We start from the raw sequence: 17,479 nt of genomic DNA, 5'->3' as shown, positions 1-17,479 counted from the left end.
TGATCTAAAATTTATAAATTTTCATTAGAAAAACGTATGGATAGAAAAATTAAGCGGGTGTAAGCTGTGGCACCGTACTGATGAGAGGCATTTCCAAGAAAGTGAGCAGAACAAACGTAGGTGCTGCTCGGAATCCACTCTCAAGTCTGGTTCAATATTTCAGAACAACCTATGAACAAAACCCTAGAAGAAAAAACAAAACATCATAGATTGTCTAATAAACCAAATTTTGCCTGTCTGTTATTTAAGATGGCTTTCTGAGATAGCCACTTCTCAATGCATCAAATTTTTAAGTTCAAGCCTCAAACGTGAACAGCATAACAGCCTTATCAGAAAACAATAGTATAAGCATCAACTTATTGCAACCATCTCGAGCATTAATTTGGAGTTTTGAAACTGCAAGTTTTTAGCACCTAAGTAGCACAGAAACATTTGTCAGTAAATCAAAATACAAATAAGAAATGATAAGGTAGAAGAAGAAGAAGAATGTTGTACTGGAAAATTAAGGCTTGCAGCCATTGCCGATGCATATCTCACTGTACAAGCAAAGCCTATTATGAATAGCATGTCTACATGATAAAGATATTCAATAGAAAAAAACATATAAAAATTATAGCTTCAGTGTAAGATCTGGTGAAGAGGAGTCAGTCCTTAGCTGTGGTGTCATTTCTACAATATTTGTATTAGGACTTTGAGCATACTGTAAATCAATGTTACCACCGACTGATCCAGCCACCTGCCTAAAACTTCCAGGCCAATGTAAGCCCACATCATCGTCTTCCATGAACACTGGCATCCCATAATAACCTTGCTCAAATTTTGCTCCGCCTCTTGTATGATCAGGAGGCTTTTGTGATGGTATGATATTCTGATGCATAGCTGAATGAGCTTTGATCCCAAGGTTCCGATATGCAGAGCCATGAAGTGGAAGAGATGCCAAGCTAGTATACCTATCTGAAAATATTCCCATGCGCATTGCACGCTTTGCCATTGTTCGCTCCCGTTTATGAGCGTTTTGATGACCGCCAAGTGCCTGTGAGCTATAGAACTTGCGTCGGCAGTAGTTGCAAGAGAAAACTCGGGGCATGGTTGGAGCAGCTGGAGATGGGGCAGCTGCTTCACTGCTAGTCTCCCCTGTGCCTTTCAACTCAATGTCACTAGCATTAAAGGTAAGTGATAAATTGAGGGAGACGGGCATTGGACTCTGTTGAAGTCTATTAAGATCAGTGAGAGAAGAACATGGGGTGTTGCCGTCCTTGGAAGGATCCGAGGATGGTTCTTGCAAAGATACGTTTGATGCTACCTGGCCACTGATTTCTGATTCATTTTCAGATTCCAATATGGAGTTTGGTGGTGTCATGACTGAGTAAAGAAAGAAGAAGCACTTTTGCCTATCTAAATCAGAGATAAAAAGAAACAAGCTTGCTGATGCTGGTTAACTAATGCTTCACCTGTATGCGTAAGAGATATGAATTAAATTTAGCATGACTCTGAACAACTGAGAATTCAAAAACATGCAAGAAGGATAGCATATATTTCAGCACCCTGAGCTTCTGTAAAGAAAAGTATGCACCAATTTCTGCCAACAGAAACCAGTTAAAAAAGTATTTGATCACACTCATCGTTCTCAAATAGTTAATTGAATCCAGTCGATAAAAAAGACAAAAGAAATGATGTTCCTTGTTGATGCTACCAATAATGAATGCGAGAGTGCAATGTCAAAGCAAAAACAGAAATTATATAAAGAAAACCAGAATTGAGTCTGAAAGAAATTGAACTCAGTGATTATGTAAGTATCCCATACGAATTTGAAGAATCCATGTTTTATTTACCGATATATATGCACTCTCATAATTTTTTTGTCCTGACCGACCTAAATCTTCAGAAGTGGACACATTTCAGGAGAGAATTTCTCATCCTAAGCTGGGTTTGAAGTCTCAGGATCAAGTACTGGACTCTTGAGGATGAGAAGCCTGTCAACGTGGCCAAAGAGGTTTAAGAAGTTGGTATTTTGGTAATTCAAGCACTAACAAGGAGGCTATTCGGAGATCTTTTTATATGAGATGAGATATGCAATCACCTTGTGAACATCCTTAGCTACTCTTTGAGTCTTTAGAGTTCTAAATACCAAGGCATTTCGAAGCATACTGCATCCTCTCATAGATACAACGCCTAAAATCATATCGGGTAAGTTCTATCAAGGACAGATCCTTTTGGATTAAGTTACATTTTCTTTCCTTTTACTCCCAATAACCATCCCCAAAATTTCAACTTGACCATTTAATTTATTGATCAACTATGAACCTTCTCGTGTAATTTCCGAAGACTTGGAACTTTAACACATTATAGAACTAGACACAGCATACCACCAATATTTAATCCTTCAATATCTTTAGGAATTTCCTCACAGGCACAGCATATATTTGTTACATTCAACTGCTTCAGCATATGTGATTTTACTCTATAGAATGTATTGATGCACATTTAGAACCTATTCTGCAGATCAACATAGCAACTGAGTCTAATTATTTCAAATTTAGCATGAATCACAAAATGAGCTATTAACATCGGTTTTCAGAAGCAACATAGTTTGTATCTGCAAGCTAGAGGATTCACCAAAAGCTGCCTTGAATGGAAAATAAAGTAAAAGTGACAATCAACAATTGTTGAGCAACAAAAGCTTCAAAATAGCAGAGAACCTAGCATCCAAGAATAAACATTATGATCTATGGATCACATCTAAAATAGGATATGCCGGCATGGCATACTTGAAATGCTAGAGTTCAAGAACTTAAAATGATTTGTTCCCCCTTTTTCTTTCAATCTGACACATCGAAAAATGGATAAACCAGGGGGAGGTCTACTTTCTTGATCTCATATGATAAAGGTATATGGCGGAAAATCTCTAGAATTTCGTGTTCTGAAACAACAGAGGCATTGCTCTATCAGCAATTGACACGAAATGATGGTTCAAGAACCTGAAGGCTTTAACTTTCTTTCTAGAAACAAGAAAGTTCAAGAACACCAGCCCAACAGTAGCAAATCGCTCTCCGGATTTGGGACTACTGCTCATATAAATGAAACCAGCAGCTTATCCCACCCACTCTTATCAAATCAAAATAACTGTTATGGCACACATCCAAACATCAAATAAATAGGATAAATTAAGGCACGCCTAACTGGAAATAAAACCAATCCTTCATTTGTAACTGAACATATAATTATAATCAATCCTTAACCTTGGGGACTCCATTACAAGAAACTAAGACGCAAATATGGGGTATATCATCAAAAGGTAGTACTTTACTCCTTTTCTATTAGGATAGGGAGAAATGCAAACGAATTAGTTCAAATAGAGAATATGTGAATCCTCATAGGAACAAGAACTCCCCACTCGTGCCAGCAGCATAAGCAAACATTCAGTATGCAATAAAAGTACAAAAGTTGGACTAAAGGATCAAATATATGAAACAACACAAGACAAGCACAGAATAACTAAACTTTCAGGCCCTCAACAAAACCTAAAATCCATTTCAAGAATATGAAATATAATACTGAAGAACAAGTATTATTATGCACCCCCCAAAGAGAGAAAGATTAGAGGTTACACCAGCATAAGAAGAAAGAAAGAAGATAAGCATCAGAAAGCAAAAGATACGAGCATAAAAATCAAATCTAAAGATAGATGATGATAAGGCAGGTAGTTAAAAGTTGCTTACATGGTGGAATTTGCTCCGGAGAGAGTGTGTGAAGAGAGTAATAAGCATAGTATCAGAAAGCAAAAACAGAGTTAGCTAGTAATAATAACAATCTTGTGTATTCTAGTTTTTACCATTTATGGATTAGGTGAAAGTAGATAGAAAAGAGAATAAATGGAGAAAGATAAGCTCATCAAGAAAGGGAAAGACAATTATGGGAAAGCAGAAGAAGAAGAAATGGAGATGATGGAGCAAAGTAAGAAAGTCAGAAAGAGCTCAAGAAAAAAAAAAATTTAAAAAGAACAAAAAACAAAAGAAAAGCAGATAATGCAGTAACCACTTTAGTGTTGGATTTTGAGCACTTACAGTCTTCCAACAGCTACATATCAATGAATGAGAGAGAGAGAGAGAGAAGCGTACAAAGAGACACCCAAAAAAAAAAAAAGGCAAAGAAAGAAGAAAAGACTAGTGTGCGTAAGCCCCACAACTACGAAGAGACACAAGCATTTGTGATTCATATCTCCAAAAAATTTTCATTCTTTTTCCACTTTAAAAAGTTGACACTATACTATTACTATGTGGCCAGATTCTTTTCTTTTCTACTGGTCATTTTTCTTTTTATATTTTCTTTTTCTTATTTGTAATTGTTCCCCAACCAAAAAAAAAAAAAAAAAGAACAAACAAGAAAAGCCTTCTTTTTCCTCTTGTCAGATGGACTCCCATAACACCTCCCATCTCTACCTTTCTTGCAGCAATTTAACATGCACACATGAACACTCTATATTGCCCATACAGTTATGCTTTCTTTATGTATATATATATAATTGAAAATACAGTTTTGCCTTTTTACAGCAAAGAAGAAAATTATTAAGGGGAGTTCTATAGTTTTTGAGACATGCATATCTCATTAGTCATCTTCATCTCTGCAAGATAATATGGCTTGTTCATGTCCCTTAGCTATGCGACAAAGAATATGGACCCAATCTTGCCTTGCAACCCTACCCATATCATTTTGTGTTTAATCCTCATCAATTATTTGTTATAACTTTCACCCTCTCATAAAAGTTAAAAAGCCCAACCAAATTATTTGTCCTATAGAAACAATTTTAATTCAAACAAGAGACGGAGAAAATTAAATTTGGAATTTTATTTTAAGTCTAAATATGGCCATGATAAATTTATAAGTAAAAAATAGCTTTACTTATATATTCTTGTTAGACTTACTGTAAAATTGTATAATTAGGTAAAACCTGCAAATAATTGTAACATCTGTAGTAAGTAAGACAAAGCATGTACTCCTGATAGACATGTTTAATAATTTTTGTAAATAGGCACAGCATTCAATTTGAGTCTCTTGAATCCAGTACTCGTAAACGCTCCTTGTCTTTGATAACTAATCTTCTTTTGTTAAACTTGCTACTGTAATTGACTTTGTATGTACTGTGATTTACCATGATAGGTGATATTAGTTATAATATATCTTCACCGTCTTGAAATTTTTATTATTATTATATCAAATTTAAATTTTACGTTTAGTAAAATTTTAATCTTTTTTTTTAGAATTTAAGAATATAAATTACGAATATAATAATAGATTATGTTCAATATAAATATGACATAAACACTCATTTAGACACTTTAGCTATTTTATACAGTGTAATTAATGGCTAATTAAGCATTTTATAGGTCAAAATTTTTAATAAATTATTCATTTATCGGTTTAGTTAATTCTGTACATTTAAAATGAGCAAAAGAAATTCTGTGAGGTGATACCTAACTGGTCATCTACCCTACAAATGTATTAATTTCAACATGTTCTATGTTCAGAGAGGTCTTTGAGCTTTTTCTTTTTATTTATCAGTTGTTAGAAGCTTTTACACAGCAAGCTTTTGAATTTCTCTATATTTTTCTCTTTAGTCAACTTTGTACCTACAGTTTTAGAAATGTTATTTTTCTACTTAGATAATAATCTTAAATTTTGTTTTCAGTATTTAATAAATTATTTTTCTAATTAAATAATACATTTTAATCTTAAACTATACTAATTTTACTTTTAATATTAATTATATAAAATAATTAATAAATTTATAAAATTGCTATATATATTCAATCTAGGATTAGTTAGATTTTATCAATATAAATATTCTTTTAAAATAAAAAATTATATTTAAATTTTATGAATTAAACATATTAATAATGAACTTTCAATGTCCGAATAAAGAATTAATTTATATAAATTACAAATATTTAAGTGAATTTTATAATTATCAAATACAACTAAATAATATAAATATATAAAAACATAGAACAATAGAAAAGTAATATTTTTTCTTGTGAATAACCAACTGACTATATGTAATTAAGATAAGATCATTTATTATTAGTTCATAAGATATCATTAGATAATGTATTAGAATGACTACTTTGTAATATATTAGATGGTAAGCTAACTGTCTAATCCTAACTGGACCTAATTATCCGTAGCCATCTGACTATTTTCATAAATCACTTAAGCTTTTTTTGTTAAACACCTCAGTACATGTCCAAAATATCTATATGTTGTATGAAACTCCACTTAGTAATTTTTGTAAAATCATGTCACCTATAGCTTTAATAAAAAATATAATATTAATAATTAACTATGCTATATTACTGTTATTTCTTATTGTATAGCTAATTATGGCATCTGGCCAATCATCTTTTCTTTCTTTTTTTTTTTCAATCTAGAGGCCAATCAAGTTAATATCATTAGACATAGAATATTTCATTATTAATAATTCAATATCAAATGCATGCTTAGAAAATTATGAGGGAAAAAAGGAGAACAACAACCGCGAAAAGCCTCTAATTTTGAATCTTTTTCTTTTTCAAAAACTTATTTAAAAATTTGATAATATAGTGAAATAAAATTTCAGGGGAATCTAAAAGTAGGATTAAATATTCATCGAACGTCTCAATTAAGACATGACAATAACATGTGCACAAATCGATATATTAGTGCCCGTTGCCTATGGGTCTAAGACTCATAGGCATATTATCTAAGTTTTGGACATGACAATAATTTTTCAACCTATTATCTAATAGATGTCATCCAATTTGATTTGGACCAAACTGCTCGAATATTCACTCTATGATAAAAGTTAGGCATATTTTGAGTGTACTAATATTATTTATTTATAATAAAAGACAATTGATTCAAAATTTAATATTATTTTTCATGTCTCATCCAACAACCCATTATTTATTCATTTGGGGATAGAATATTGGATATATTTTCTTAAAAAGAAGTACTGAATTTATAAATGATGATGATTGCTGTTATTTTTTTAATAGAATTATCTTATTTCAAACTGAAAGAGTCATTTTTAAAGAAAGAAAAATCAAAGTAGAATTGTATTGCATAAAACATAAAGTACAAAAGACAATATTTTAAATAGACAAAACAAAGGGGTGGATAAAAAGCTAAATAAGAAAAAGGTAGTGGCCAAAACAAATGAGTTGTGAAATCAGCTATCAAATTTGAGCACTCCATCGTCTCATATAATAATAAAGATATCAAATTTTAATATATATCTTCAATCTTACAATTTAATGGTGAAAAAAAAAAAACAAAGAGGCAAAGCAAATTCGCCAATAAAACGGCACAAAACATCGCAGTTTGTCTACTTTATACTATTGTCTCTTACCAAAAGTTGAAACTTGGAAACTGAAAGAGGCAAAAGAAGAGCTTGCAAAATCTGAGAATTTACTAAAGCTAAAGGCCAATTTAGAAAAAGAGATCACATCCAACAGAGGAATTAGAAGGAACAAAAAAATTCCCTAGATGAAGCTCTTATATGGTCAGTAAAAAAACACACACCAAAGAAATAAGAGAAGAAAAAAAGGCTAAAGAAGATGAGAGCGTCGTTGTTGCCGACAAAATCATCTGCAACGACAACAGACAAAGGTCGAAAAGTGCAGCCGTAGATAGAAAATACAATATGAAGTGAGAGAGTGCACAAGGATTCAGGTACACATAATTCAAACTTTTATCTTCTGTATTGGATAAATTTTCATTTTTATCATAAAAATAAAAAGAACAGCCTGTTGAACCACATACTAAATTAAATTCTTGAGAGGACGGGGAACGACAAAGTTATAATTTCAGCAATAATGCAGCATAACTTTGAAAGGAGGCACCTCCAAAACACAATACCTAATTAAATTAATTTGAGGATCAGCTGCAGCTGCAGTATTACCCTCACGGAACACATTTTGCACCTCACCTTTCTGTCAACTCGCGCCATTTTATCAACTGTCCTACCATCGCCACCGTATCCCTCTCTGTCTCGACTTTATTCACCTAAATTCACTCTTCTATGGGTTTCAAGGTTTTCTTTCAGTTCTTTCTAGAGTACACTTGGTTTATAAATACAGATGCTATTTAGCCTATAACTGTGACTAACCAGTCTGTATAGAAAAGCTATTTTCCTCTGAAACTATAAAAGAGGACTAAAATTTTAAAATTAGAAAAAAGAATTTCATTCATGCCATCTTCAATCTCTTAGAGAGGGAGAAAAAAGAATAGAAGAAACTTTATACTTAACTGGTCAAAGGGGGAATACTTATGCCAATAACAATTTCTTGTCATTTGACAACTTTATAGCTGTGGTTACCTCATAAAAAATTTAGATTATAAATTCAACAATTGCCGGTTACTTTATTTAACAGTCATATTTTAAAAAATAACGATCCACCAATCCTAAACTCTCAAATTTATCTATATATCAAGTATATTATAAAATCCTTTTTTTAGAATAAAATCCTGCCTTAGCAATTCAATTTGAGCTCATCTAGTTGAAGGTTCTCCATATCCATAATGTCTAACTCAAATGGTGAAAGCATTTATTTTTTAGAGTAAAAAGTCTCTAGTTTGAGTCATTTCCTCTAATTTACCTACTCCTATTATATAGTTTATGGCCCCTTAATCATTCCATAAATCAAAATTAAAATAATTTATTATGCCCAAAATATTAAGAGAGTACTAAGATGTCGTTTTATGATAATTTTAAGGATCTATTTTTTTTAATATGAAAAAACACGTGATTATAAAATTTTTTATTATTCAAATTTTTTAATTTATAAAAAATTATTCATCGTTGTTTTGATGAATTATCATTTTTATATTTTTTATATTTGATAATATGAATTTATAATTTATAATTATTGATTTTATTATTTAATTATTACATTGCAGTAAAAAATTAATTAATATAACGAGATCGTTTGACGGATAAACAACGATATTATTAACTATTAAGCTTTAAATTTATATTATTGGATATGAAAATATAATAATAATATGACTAATTGAATTCACTATGAAAGAATTCTTATAAATTGAAAAAAGACAATTATGTGATATTTATTTTTATTATAATTTATAGCTATATTTCTTTATCTAAAAAATAGTACATACATAAAATTGTTACAAATTGAACATGACACGATCTTTTACTGATTTCTAACATTTATGTATTAGGAGAAAGTTGTCTATTGTGTCCATCTAGGCATAGTAGGCATAAAAGCATCGTAAATTAGTAAAAAAATATGAAACAACTGAAACTGAGCTCCCAAGAAAGATGCCCCCATAAGCAGCAAAATCTAGGAAGGACTCAAACCCTACAAAACCGAATAAAAAATAAAAGGAAAATCTTCAGGTAACATAGAAATATGCACTTCCAATGTTTTTCTATTTCTTTTCCGTAGGGAAAGATGGGTTAAAGTAGGCCATAAAAGCAGCCTGCTTCGGGTCAATAATACGTGTTTAATTGTAAAATGCATCTTATATTTTACATTTATTTTCGAATACAGTGTTTTGTTTTTAATTATTTTTTATTTTTAACACTATACTTTGATATTATTTTAATTTTGATCTCTAATAAAATTATTAGTAAGAATTTATTTATGTAATTACAATTTTAGCGATAATAATAAATGTCTCAAATAGGATATTTTAATTTTTATTCATCTCTAAATCTTTTTTTTTTCTTTTCCTTATTGTTTGTCACAATGATCAAAACCATTTTACATCTTAAACTTTTAAGATTGCAAATATAATTGGTAAAAAGAGTTATGTTGAAGTTTTAGGGATGAGTTTGTAACTCTAGTATTATTTCTGTCCCTTTCTAAACTTGTAGTCAAAATTTTGGCTGATAAAATTTCTTAAAATTCAAAATTAATATTAGAATATATTACTAAAAGAACATATATACAAATTTTACAATTTATTTGGCAATTAATAAAGCAATTAGGAAATGGATATACAAGTACGAAACTTATTATAAAGCCAGTTTTCTGATGAAGGAAGGGCCCACCAAGTTTCTTTATAGAGGAAATTACATAGGACCTTTTTTTTTTAACTTTCTTCATTTTTTACCTCCGTTTTTTTCTTTTTACATTTTTACGCTATTTTGTCTTTTTTTTTTTCTTTTTCTGTTGCTTTTTGGATGAACAGAAACTACCAAATCCCATTATGGCAACAACATCAGGATCAATGTCGACTTCCTCTTCTCAGTTGCCTTTCTCTTTCTTTTAATATTGCTCTCTTTTTCTTCTGTTGTTGCCACCACCACCGTGAGTGTCACCATCTGATCTAAAAAGGTCTGACTTCTCTCTCCCTGTTTCTACATTTTTCGACGATCAAAGATAAGAAACGGGCCGTTGGATAGCTGTAGAGGACGAGGGAAAGATCTAGCTGCCGTTTAATGGTGATTGGTGGTGGAAACAGCGGTGAATGGTGACTACAAGTGGTGGCGGCGCTGATATGTGCTGGGAGAGGAAGAGAGAGAGAAGGAGGGACCTGGAAAGGAATTTACTGTAATGGAAAAATCCCTTAGGTCCCTAAATGAAAAATAATGCGACAATGAAATTCAATTTTAACATTTTGTTCATTTTCTCCCTTTTTTTAATTATAAATTCTGAAAATATTAACTACTAAATTGCCCTTGAGGATTTTATAATCAAATAAATTCAAAAATTTAGAGTATTGCAACCTAATTAAAAAATATTCTAAAAAATATTTAAGACTGATTCGGTTTTAATTAAGCTAAGAATTTAACGACCCAAGCTTGAGTTTCATAGCACTGGATTCAATACTTACAAGACTAATAATTTTTTTATTATTATTTTATCATTACATACAAAAAGATACACAATTGACAATAATGTCATTGATAAATTATTCTATTTCAAATTTATTATTATTATTTATTTTTAAAATAAGATCTTATGATTACAAGTCATAAAAGTTTAGAATATTATATAGTTACTTTGAATTTTTTTTTTTTTTATTGATTGGTTGATGTTAAGACGTGTATAGTTTTTTTTTTTTTTTACTTTTTTACTTTTTTATTTAATAACTTTTAATAAAACAGGATGATTTTATTAATTTTTTATTGAGATAAAAAAATGATGTGTGATTGATTTTTAAGATTTGGTAATGTATGATTTTTATTTTTTTAATTAATTTTTATGATATTTAACTTGACTGTTTTTCTAAATTTAATATATATATATATGTAATTATTGTTGTAAAAAAGTATTTATGTGAATAACCCTTCTTTATAACTGGAGCAGGGGATGGCATTTGGCTATGTTATAACAATTAAGCAACCAAATGTAACTTGGTTAATTTATAATTTAAAAATCTGATTGCGGTAAAGCCAATAATATATGTTCTAGCAACATCATCACCTAAAATATTTTATTTAATATAATTAAATACTACCAGTGGATTAGAATTAATCTATAATCGAAAAATTAGGGAAAATAATGTAATATGGGATTTTTGATTTTTTTTTTGAAAGCAACCAACAACAACGCCATTGCCAAAGGTAAATAAGGCAAGAGCAACTTTGCAATCTTTGTTAGTTGGGTCCATGTAATCATTAAAGTGTCGTTAACTTGGGCCAATATTATGCCCACTTCAGGCGAACATTGATTTGGGCTCATGGTCCCCTACAAAAATCTTTCTGGACAGATTATTGAAGAATGTTGTGTTAGTTTCTTCTTCTATGGGGTATTTCATCGATTTTTCTTTTTCTTTTTTTTAAGAAAAAGAAGAAAACGAATGGAGGAAAACTAGAGATTCTTTATAATTTTAAAATATGCATATTTAGATATTTAAATTTTTATCATTTAATACATTCATACGTACTGCATATAAGTGTTCAAATATTATATGAAAAAAAGATTTATATATTTATTATATTAAATTGAGAATTAAAAATAGAATTTAAATATTTATTGAGTTAAACTAAAATTTTAAAAGTTGAAATGAAAAAATAACAAAAACTTAGGTGTTTAAATATCGAATTTGGCTTACTTGTTTGACTTTGATATTGATGATAAATATATTCAATATAGTGGATGATGATGCCTTTTGTTTAAAAGATAGGTTTGTACGTATGTAGTGTTTATGCTTGGATTTTCTTAATTATAAGCAAATCTAAATGATGCGATTTACGACCTACCATATCCCAAGTCACAGGACCTCAATTGGCATATTATATACCTGATCCCCATTTCCCAAAGGGCCCAATTCTATTTCGGTGGCCCGTAGTTATTGAAAATTATGCAATAGCTTCATCAATTTCCTATGTCTATTCGTTTTTATAATCAAGGAACTTTATTCCATTTAGAACTTTGATTGGGACATAGCTATTTGATCATTCAGCTACCAAAACGTTATTGCCTTTTAACATAATGCTCCTTTGGATGGAAAGCTTTAGAACTAACATTCTGCATTTGAATCAGAACATTTATCTAGATAATTACAATCATTTGGATTTGAATTTAACTAAATTTGTGATGAATTTGAGACCGTTAAAAAAATAATATTTGAAATAACAAAAAGTCTTCTCTATTTCTCATACGGGTTATCTCTCTTTTTCCTCTTTTTATTAAATAAATAATTGAATGAGATAATTTTTTAAATAAAAAATGCTTAACTTCACGTTATTTTTAAATTACAAATTTGAAATATAGAAATTAAAATCAAATTATTACTACGAAATGCAATATACAAAATTTGAAATTCTAATATGATGTTTGAAGGAAAAAAGAGTTATTGTTCTTAACATAATAATTCTTTGATATTAATATAATTTAATAAGCTCTCTTACATAATTAATCTCCTAGGATGCTGCAGCTAGGATACCTAAATGCAAGTTGCTTGAGAAAAGAAAAAAAAAAAAGACGAAAAAGAAAAAGAAAGAGGTTCCTTACTATTTGTAGAAGGAACTATCTAAAACTTCTCATTGATGAACTTTCTCTTGCTGTTAATTTAGCAATTCCAGAGGTGGTTAAGATCAGCATCTTGTGTTGATAAAGTAACTTTGAGACCCACAAAAGTTCATTATCGTTAATGGATATTGTCCATGTGGACCCCATTCTAATTTTTTATTCCTTTTATTTTTAAAGCGCTATATTTATATAATCAAAAAGTTTAAGAATATTTTTAAGATATTCTCTGTCTACATTAAATGTTTTATTATCAAAAATCATTTCATCAAATAAATTTTCAATAATCTATATTCTTCAAATAAGGAGTTTGAACCAAATGCAAAAAGCAAAATAACAAGTTATTTTATATTTAAAAAATATAAATTTAATTGTAGTCTTCTTTTAAATGATGATTTTTTATAATAAAAAATTAATATATATATAAAATTGTTTTAAAAATATTCTAAAATTATCTCACTTAATACCTAAAATTATAAAATATTTAATAGTATAATTATATATTATTATTAAATGGTATATTATAATAATTAGCACATAATTATTTTTTACCAACTAATATATCATAAATTAAATCATATATCAAAATACAACCAATTCTTATGGTGAGTACTGCTTCAGAAAGAATCTTTTAAATATAATAAGGTTACTGTCTGATTGCTAATTATTATGTGATTATTCTGAAAATAAGTTATTAATTAGGATAATTTAGTGAATAAATCAGAAAGGTATTCAAAGTGGGTGATTTAAATGACTCAGGAACCCATTTTTATCGAATTGAATTATTAAAAAGACAAAAAAAAAAAAAAAAAAAAAAAAAAAAGAGAGAAAGAAAGAAAGTACCCATTTCCGATTTATCTACAGTGCATTCGATCCTATTATATTTTTTCACACACATCTCCTTTTTAGTCACCCACAAAAGAATGGTCCCTCTTGTTCAAAGCTTTGACGTTTTTGGGCTTCGACTCCTTTCCTTTTTGCACAAAGTCATGGATTCCATCTTGACTGCAGCTACCTTCAATGCTTGATACTATTTCAATTTTTTTTTTTAATTATTATTGTTTATCTCAGTATTTGACTTCGCTAATTAATAGTGGCAACTTAATAAATATTATCAAGTAATAATTAGAGCAATCCTTTTACATAATTTATTGATAAACTATTAAATTCTTTTCTTTTATTTGTATGAATGATGACCCTTCTTTTCTCTTTACAAATTCATAACACTTCAAAGTTTTATTGCTGAATTTTCGGATCGCACTTTCTGTAAATTTTGTCTCAGTGGTCCTGCTAGTACATAAAAATGTTTAATATCATGGAACCCAAAGAAAAAAGAGTAAATATAGTACATAGAAAATGTTTATCATGGAACCCAAAGGAAAAAAAAGAAAAAAATAAAAAACTATATTATATATTATGGTCACTTATTGCTTTCAATAAAGGCCTACAATGGTAGTCTTTGTGGAAATGATTGGGAAAGACAATAAATAAGGGGGGAAAAAGAAAAGAAAAAGAAAAAAAAATAAAAAAAGGTATCGTATCTTTGCCACTGGGCTTGAGAGATTTGCTTATCCTTCACAACAGGAAATACAAAACAATATTAGTCAAAAATGAACCTTGAATTGCTATATGGCTAACTTGAGTTTGGAAAGGTTATATTCTCAATATGCATATAAAAAGATGTTCCAAATAAACAAAGATAACAATACCTTATATCCTTATATTATACCTCCAATCCAAACATTCTCTAGCTAAAAAAGTACTCAGTGGCCAAAAGATTTAAATTTAAGATGTTTACAATTTTCTCGGTCCAAATTTGTGGCCATATTAATTGACAAGAAACTATAGTTCAAGACATTTATACTGTTTAGATTTGGAAAGGGTATGGGATTAGACTTTATGTAGTATAGTAAGTAAATGATTAGAAGTGTAATTAGGGCAAGTGGGCAACGCATGACATGATTCCTTGACATACATACAAGACAATACAAGAAGAGTATGTCGACACCAATATATACATATATATATATATATATATATATATATATATATATATATATATATGGCTGGTATGTTTGTCTTGACCTATTTTAAACGTTAAATATTTGATAAGAAAGAGATTACAAGGAAGATTTGATCAAGATTGTGTTCAAACTTCGAGATTATTAAGAAGGATTGATGCAATTAATTAATCACGTGTTAAATCCTCTATGTAATGTATCCATGATTTCCCTTTAAATGAAAAGGCATTAGGACAAGAATTTGTGCGAGGTGTAAGGTCAGGAGATACAAAATAATACCCTTCTTCTACAAAGGGATATTGATTCATTTTTTTTTTTTTTAATTTACACAAAAGAGCTTCAATTATGGGAAATTTTAAAAAGCTCACTGAAAATTATGATAAAGTATCTGCACTTTCAGATAAATAAAAGCTATAAGTTTTGCATAAAGAATAAAGTCGAGAGGTGAAAGAAAGAATTCATTAAGATTATGGGAAGATATTAACATATTGATCAATGTTATTAAAGAAAAGAACCAACTAACCATTTTCTGCTGCAAAAATAATTCTAATTCTTTTGCCAGTAACACATTGGCATTGCATGCAAAATTTATGTCAGTTTCCGTTGTAAAGCAAATAGATAATATTTATATCCAGAAATCTAAGCTTTTCGATCAAGTTTGACCATTTCTTTGGTGGCAGTACAATTACAGAAGACGGTAGAAGGGGAGTAGAAAAGAGAGTAGAGGAGGAATCACAGGATCACATGGGTGAAGAAGAACGCAAAAGAAGGGGACCATGGCAGAGCAGTTAAGTAGTAAATAGGTAGGTGTAGGTCAGGGCCAAGAAGATCACCAGTTGCTGAGGCAAGCAACCTGTCCATGTGAGAGGAGAGAAGGTGGTCATTGCAAAGCCAAACAGGACATGATTATTATCATTTATTCAACTCATGAACTTAGACTTTTGTTTCTTAGAAAGCGATTGCTATATATATATATATATATATATATCCTGTGGGTCTTCTCTAGCATCCCACATGGCCGACATCTTCACCATCATATAACACACACACACACACTCACTTACTTTCATATGCCACTCAATTTTTACCTCCCATATACAACACCCTTTGCCAATATATGCCATGTCCCCCACCCTATAAATTCTTGCATGGCTAGTTTGCACAAATCTAGTAACTCTTATACCATTACTTTCTTAATAGCAACATAGAAGACCATTTTTAATCTTCTATGTCCACCTACGGACACTTATTTTTTAAAAATATAGCGGTTTGTTATCTATTTTATAAAAAAATATTTTCTTTTTCTCTAACCTAATATATTGACATATTAATCATATCTACTGATAAAAAGATACTAATTCTAGTCAATAAATTTGATATGAAATTAAATACAACTAATTAACTTAAAATCATATTAGCATAACTCGTAAATAGAATTTAAATATTAAAACATAAAAATAAGTAAATAAATATCAGACAAAAAGAACTAGTAGCACGAAAGAAAAAAACTTATCATAATAAGAATTCAACTCTAATCTTAAATTTAGGTATTAATTAAAATGAACTAACAAATTATGAAAAACAAGTTCTAATATATGCATTGAATCTAACAATGATAATCAAGGAAATTTTTAATTAGTCACGATCCATATAAAAGACTCCTCTCCCTGTTCTCTTTTCCCTCTTCTTTTTTTTTCTTTTCTTATTTTCTTTGTCTATCTTTGCCTCCTTTGCCAATATGTGTTAAAACAATGGTCCCCATGCAATCTCTTACTTATTCCATCAAAAGATATCCCTTTAAAAAGAACACCCACCATCATTTACTATTTAAAATCTCATTGCAAGGATATAACCATTAAATCATACCAACTGACTTTGTCAAAAGTGGTAGAAATTTTAAGAAACGTCGGGTGTTACAAATCTGGCGATCTCCTTTCTCTAAGCAAGCTTGCTTCCCTCTTTCGCAAATATTGACAAATTGGGTTAAAAAAGGGTATTGGTCTGCAGAGTTGTCTCTTACCCTTAAATATGTATATATAGCTTCCTCAGCATATACAGTTACCCATTTGACATTTGGCATTTTTATGTTTTTTCATTTGTTTATTTGAGGCACATCGTGATAAAATTAATTAAATAACAGATAGCCATATAAGTGAGTTGAGAGTGTAGTCAATTGGTCTGGAAAATAAGCCTAAGGAACATGACTTGTTCTACAATGGGAGGCAGATTCTTGGAAGCCATGTTGCTTGTATTAATGAAATAATACTAAGTATGACATGAAAATAGAGATTTAAGATAATCACATTAATCTGTTAAAATTGTTGGAATAATGGCATCCATATTTTCTAGAACTACAAGAAAGCTTCTAATCAAGGGAAAAAACAGCACAATTTCCATAAAAGGTTTAATTGTATATTCTTATAAAACATAATAAAATTTGAAAACTTCTCATTGCGGATTAACTACGTATTTAGATTT

The 17,479-nt window shown here is 29.8% G+C and overlaps 1 protein-coding gene and 1 long non-coding RNA gene across 3 annotated transcripts; one reads left to right on the top strand and one right to left on the bottom strand.

The window, feature by feature from the left end:
• Window positions 1-470: 470 nt before the first annotated feature.
• LOC8272303 (zinc finger protein 4) lies at window positions 471-4,340 on the bottom strand. Of its 2 annotated transcripts, none has more exons than XM_048374735.1 (2): window positions 4,065-4,340; window positions 471-1,451 (listed from the first exon to the last, which is right to left on the bottom strand). In XM_048374735.1, exon 2 carries the CDS (start codon window positions 1,358-1,360, stop codon window positions 611-613), a length of 750 nt encoding a protein of 249 aa, XP_048230692.1. In that variant the 5' UTR covers window positions 1,361-1,451; window positions 4,065-4,340; the 3' UTR covers window positions 471-610. The 2 variants fall into 2 exon arrangements, with proteins under 2 accessions (XP_048230692.1, XP_002527542.1); XM_002527496.4 differs by lacking the exon at window positions 4,065-4,340 and adding an exon at window positions 3,720-4,058.
• Window positions 4,341-7,008: 2,668 nt separating this feature from the next.
• On the top strand, window positions 7,009-10,630 carry LOC112536202. The gene is made up of 2 exons (XR_003080254.2): window positions 7,009-7,707; window positions 10,195-10,630. It is a non-coding gene; the product is annotated as an uncharacterized LOC112536202 (long non-coding RNA).
• The last annotated feature ends 6,849 nt before the right edge of the window (window positions 10,631-17,479 follow it).

Source organism: Ricinus communis, chromosome 5 (assembly GCF_019578655.1).
Source record: "Ricinus communis isolate WT05 ecotype wild-type chromosome 5, ASM1957865v1, whole genome shotgun sequence".
Taxonomy (NCBI): domain Eukaryota; kingdom Viridiplantae; phylum Streptophyta; class Magnoliopsida; order Malpighiales; family Euphorbiaceae; genus Ricinus; species Ricinus communis.
This window is presented reverse-complemented; position numbering and strand designations above follow the sequence as displayed.